Source organism: Sinocyclocheilus anshuiensis, unplaced genomic scaffold (assembly GCF_001515605.1).
Source record: "Sinocyclocheilus anshuiensis isolate Anshui unplaced genomic scaffold, SAMN03320099.WGS_v1.1 scaffold86, whole genome shotgun sequence".
Classification (NCBI taxonomy): domain Eukaryota; kingdom Metazoa; phylum Chordata; class Actinopteri; order Cypriniformes; family Cyprinidae; genus Sinocyclocheilus; species Sinocyclocheilus anshuiensis.
Genome location: NW_015547662.1, coordinates 4049578 through 4055704, shown reverse-complemented (window position 1 = coordinate 4055704; position 6127 = coordinate 4049578). Strand labels below are relative to the sequence as shown.

The 6127-nt window shown below is 36.6% G+C and overlaps 1 protein-coding gene across 1 annotated transcript in view; it reads right to left on the bottom strand.

Moving 5' to 3' along the window:
- LOC107702396 (paired box protein Pax-5-like) overlaps positions 1–6127 on the bottom strand; it is a 59414-nt gene that overhangs the window by 44351 nt on the left and 8936 nt on the right. The window contains exons 2-4 of the mRNA XM_016504712.1: positions 5613–5778; positions 3395–3598; positions 601–659 (exon numbers count right to left, since the gene is read on the bottom strand). Of these exons, the coding sequence (XP_016360198.1) occupies positions 601–659; positions 3395–3598; positions 5613–5778 (429 nt within the window). The remainder of the gene's footprint in view (positions 1–600; positions 660–3394; positions 3599–5612; positions 5779–6127) is intronic.

The window sequence follows — 6127 nt, the reverse complement described above, 5'->3', positions numbered from 1 at the left end:
AGCTTTCAACACCTTTTTTTTTTTTTTTTTAGAAGCTCAGTTTCTCTGTTGCATTTTGAGAAATATATAGTTCATTCATGAAACTCAAGATGGCGCAGTCTGATGGGGTGTTAACGTAACTGATGATATTCAGAGAGTTAAACGACTTGGCACAAGCTGATTGGTTCATGCTGCATATGCAGCCAATGAGCTTACTGCCTTGCATTTTTATGGCTGGCTAGCATTCACTAGAGATTCCTGCAGCGCGGTTTCTCTGACCCTCCACCTTCCCCAGCTCCACCTGTATAGATCTGCTACGGGGTTATTTTATATGCTATTTGTGCAGCAGCAGTATGTCTTAGATACTCACGGCACTGTATCGCCATATGCACTGGCAGTAGCAAGTTCCTGTACTTGCTTGCAGCAGCAGCAATAATCTACAACTACAGCAATAACCAACAGCAGCAGCGAAGCAGATCTGTTCCGCCAAGACCAAATACATTAACATTGTCATATCCATCAACATGCTAAAATCTTCCGAGAGTTGTCATGATTGAACTAAAGTTTTGCATTTTGAGTAGTTTGAAATATGACAAAAGTTGATGTGAACTTGACTCTTACCTAAGTTATGGGCAGAGACAGCTCGTCCCCCCCCCCCCCCCCCCTCTCTCTCTCTCTTTCTCTCTTGCTCTCTCTCTCTGAGAAAGGTTGTCATTGTACACATGCTGTTGAACCAGTCAGCTGGACACTGCTCATGAATATGTGTTTCTTTTTCCCGTTGTTTTCCTTTATCCACGTCTCTCTCCCTCTATTCTTTCTATCTCTTCTCTGTGCATTGCTCTGTCCCTTTTCTAATCTACTGATCAGCTAGTTCTCAAAAACTTAATGGTTTGTGGACATTTACAGTACCATCCAAAAGTTTGTGGTCAACATTTTTACATGTTTTTGAAAGTCTGTTATACTCACCAAGGATGCATTTATTTGAAAAAAAAATTAAATACAGTAAAAACAAATCTGTAATATTGTCAAATATTATTACAATTTAAAACAACTGTTTTCTTTTTGAATATATTGTAAAATGTCATTTATTCCTGTGATCAAAGCTGAGTTTTCAGCATCATTACTCCAGTCTTCAGTGTCACATGATCTTCAGAAATCATTCTAATATGCTGATTTGCTGCTCAAGAAACATTTATTATTATCAATGTAGAAAACGATTATGCTGCTTCATATTTTTGTGGAATCTTTCTTCTTTCAGGATTCTTTCATCAATAGAAAGATAAAAAGAACAGCATTTATTTGAAATGTTTTTTTTTTTCAGTAAATGGCTTTACTTGTCCTTTATCTTCCAGATAAAAAAACAAAAATAAATCTTCCTGACCCCAAACTTTTGAAAAGTAGTGTACACAAGTAAACTTCATGCACACACTAAACTATTTTAGAGTGAATTATTCATCTTAAAAAGTTCCACTTCCATTGACACTGTGAAAAATCAAGTAGACAGAAATGTTTGTGTCGGGTTAAATTGCTGATTTTTCCAGTGCGCACACACACACACCTGTTGATTGAGCTGACGCTGGGCACGCTGTCATTGTCACACACTCTCTCTGCCAGCAGTCTGTCTCGGATCTCCCAGGCAAACATGGTAGGGTTTTGGCGTTTGTAATCAGCGATTTTGTCAACGACTTTGGGTGTAGCAACCTTTGGTTTGGAGCCTCCGATCACAAAGTGACAGTTGTATATATATATTTTTTTTTTGATCAATTTGATGTATATTTCTTACAAAATAATAAAATCTTACTGACCCCTTTGAATGGTAGTGTACATTATGATATACATTTTGCTCTTGCTGGTGTTTTATAAAGCATAAAAGGTTATGCATTGTAGTGATTTTTACCAAGGTTAAGGGGGTTTTAGGTGCTCTGATTCATCTCTTGTGACTAACTGCTTTAGTTTAGTTAAGGTTCAACACACAAACATAAACCAAAAGCAAGCTCATAAAGCACAGGCATGAAATGCACACCAAAATGAACGTGCAGAAAATTCCCTCATTACCAAGAGAGCAGAGTTAGTCATACGCCTTATTTACTCAAACCTCACTTGCAGCCCACATATTAGTGTGTTTTCTGCCTGAGCAGTAAGAGGGAGGGAAGATATTACCGCACACACACACACACACCGAGCGCCGTAGTAACGGTTGAGTGAGTTGGACCGGGGCTGGGGGAAGAGGGCTGAGGCAAAGGAGAACAATGGGAAACACATTTTTTTGATATAGCTAAAGGCTCTAGCACTAATCCACACCTTTATCCATTCAAATTCTGTCCTCCCCCTTAACCCCTTCCTCCCTCTCCTCCTCTCTTTCCTGCTCTCTCTCTCCTTCTCTCTGTCCTTCCAGCCATCCCTCCCTCCTCGGCAGACGTATGGTGCCAGTGTCATTTTGATGCAAATGTAAAATGTGATGAATCTTTTCTTTTTTGTCCCAGAAGGACAGAAAGAAAAGACGGCGCTTTGACTTTGGCTTCAGTGTGAATTTTTGAATTTCAACGTGTCTTCTTTGAAAGGAAGCGCTGAGTCAGCCTCGAGTTGAACCGACGGCAGAGGGAATATCAAGCGAACGGACAGCATTCATCGGTGTATGGATATTTCAGAAACTGATATTTATTATGGATTAAGTTAAAGTTGACTTGATGAAAGAACGGAAGGAGGGTTGGAAAGCATTTAAAGGCAAGACTCCAAACACATACTGGCCCCACCGTTTGAATGCAATAGAGGACATTAAGCTGGTTTCCCAGGCAAAGACTAAGCCTAGTTGTGGATAAAATAGCACTGGCAATAGAGATTCTCCAATCAAAATTATTTTCAGTCTGAGACTAGGCAAACTCTGTGTGTGGGAACTAATCCATGGTGTCCGATAGCGCAGACTACAAACACATTTCACCAACATTACATTGCCAATAGATTGTTCTATGAAATAATCATAAAATATCTCAAGAAACTAAGATATTATTTGACCTCTCTGAGGTCATTTGACCTCTATACTAACACATGAAAAGTCCAGCATGTCTAGTCACATGTTTGCCAATAGTTGTAAGACTCATTGTCTCTTAATTATAATATAGTACAACTCAAATGCTAATCTGTTTACAGCTTGAGAAGTGAACAAAAAAAATCTTCTACACTATTTTTGTATAATACTGTTTTAAAAGATGTCTCTTCAATATAAAATAATGGTTTCTATTTTAATATCCTTTCAAATATAATTAATTTTTGTGATGCAATGCTGAATTTCCATCAGCCATTACTCCTTACTATACTATAAACTAAAAAGTTCCACTTCCATTGACACTGTGAAAAATCAAGTAGACAGAAATGTTTGTGTCGGGTTAAATTGCTGATTTTTCCAGTGCGCACACACACACACCTGTTGATTGAGCTGACGCTGGGCACGCTGTCATTGTCACACACTCTCTCTGCCAGCAGTCTGTCTCGGATCTCCCAGGCAAACATGGTAGGGTTTTGGCGTTTGTAATCAGCGATTTTGTCAACGACTTTGGGTGTAGCAACCTTTGGTTTGGAGCCTCCGATCACCCCTGGTCTGATGCTGCCTGTTTCATAGTACCTGAGGAGCAGAGATAGAGAGCTGTACATCACCAGGCAAGATATACAGAGAGTTAGAACATATGCTTATCCAGCGCCGTAGGTCTGTAGAATCTTGCAGTCAGCGCACAGTTGCTTACTAATCACACAGACGCAGAGAACAACGCATACCTTTCACAAACCTGCAAAAAACATCAATCTGTTCAGCCTATTTACAAAAAAACGCCACAAATGAGCACCATCAAGGCTTATATTTTAGGCATACACACAGGAATTACAAAACAGATCCTGGTATAAATTCTGATTGGATGAGAAACAACAAAGCCATGCAGATAAACGCATACCTGTGACCACACACTCTGTATTAATGCTGTATTAAGATACTTGGCAAGTGTAAACAGCTTATATTTAAGCAAATGATGATGGTGAAATAATTGTTAGTTTAAGTTGTTGTTGTTGCTATTATATCGTTAATTTTAATTAATTAGTAATAATACATTTATTGAAAAATCTAAAATAATCATTATTTTAAATGATTAATATTAATAAATAATTATTCTAATATGCTTATTTGGTGCTCAAGAAACATTTATTATCAGCAAACGTTGAAACAGTTGTGCTGCTTAACATTTTTGTGAAAACTGATCATTTATTTTCAGGATTCTTTGATAAATAGAAAGTTTAAAAAAACTGCATTTATTTGAAATAATTTGGAGCTTCTAATATGCTGATTTATTATTAGAATTATCAATGTTGGCAACAGTTGTGCTGCCAAATATGTTTTTTGGAAACTGCGATACTTTTTCAGGATTCTTTGATGAATAAAAAGTTAAAAAGACCAGCATTTATTCAAAATATAAATCTTATCTAACAATATAAATCTTTGCTATCACTTCTTAACAATTTAACACATCCTCGCTGAATAAAAGTTTTAATTTCTTTCAAAAAAAAGAAAGAATACAAATTTACTGACCCCAAACTTTTGAACTGTAGTGTATATTGTTAGAAAAGATTTCTATTTTAAATAAATGCTCTTCTTTTTGACTTTTTATTCACCAAAGAATCCCGAAAAAAAGTATCACAGGTTCCAAAAGAATATTAAGCAGCACAACAGTTTCCAGCACTGATAATAAATCAGCATATTAGAATGATTTCTGAAGGATCATGTGACACTGAAGACTGGAGTAATGCTGCTGAAAATTCAGCTTTGATCACAGAAATAAATTATATTATAATGTATATTAAAATAGAAAAACAGTATTTTACATCATAATAATTTTTCACAATATAAAACTTTTTCTTGTATTTTTGATCAAATAAATGCAGCCTTGATGAGCATAAGAAACTCCTGTAAAAAAAACATTAAAAATCGTTCTGATCCCAAACTTTTGACCGGTAGTGTATATATATCAATAAAATATAAAATGTATTTTAAAGCTGAAAATTCAGCTTTGCCAAGTCTTCAGTGTCTGATCCTTCAGAAATCATTTTAGATAGTGGTGCTCAAGAAAGATTTGCTGCTCTGGATACATTATTATCAATTCTGAAAAAAAGTTGTGCTGTTTTAATATTTTTTGGAAAGCATGATACATTTTGTCAGGATTCTTTGATGAATAGGAGTTAAATAGAAAAGCATTTATTTGAAATATAATTTTTTTAACATTAGAAATGTCTTTACTTTGATCAATTTAATGTGTCCTTGCTGAATAAAAACATTTAAAAAAAAAAAAAACTTTTGAATGTTAGCATATGAAATAATATTTTAAATAATATATCAATGTTTTAAATAATATATACAGCATTAGAATATGGACGTAATGGAATCCACACAGTTGGTGGTACTATTGTGATACTGAATGGTAAGCATATACTACATGTACCATGGCAATACTATTTTTATTACATGTTATATGCAAGGTACTTCTCTAAAAAAAAAAAAAACATATGTAGGCTACTATGGTATTTTTGGTACTGTTTTGTTAGTGATGTGAGCTCAAAAGTCGTCTTCACTTGTCTTGACGAGAAGCAGAACTCACCTGCCCAGTATCTTGCTGACGCAGCCGTGGCTGACCCGGAGCTGGCGGGAGATGTCACACGGACGTACGCCCTGATGGGCCAACTCTACTATCCTCTGCCTCACCACGTCAGGCAAGGGCCGCCCGTTCACAAACACCCCACCCAGCTGATTCACTCCTCCATGCCCTGCAGACACAAACAGCAATAAAATGAACCTGAGAAAATCATATCTTCCTTAAATACAGAAGCTGACACATAGTGGGCAAAAAAGAGCTGCTGTCTCATTTTAGTGTGTGTGTGTGTGTGTGTGTGTGTGTGTGTGTGTGTGTGTACTGGTTTATATATTCTGGTGGGGACTTAAACGTGACTACACACAGACTCATGGGGACTGGTGTCATGGTGGGGACCTAAATTGTGGTCCCCACGGGTACAAAAGCTTATAAATCATACAGAATTAAGTTTTTTGAAAATCTAAAAATGCAGAAAGTTTCCTGTGAGGGGTAGGTTTAGGTGTAGGGTTGGTGTAGGGCAATAG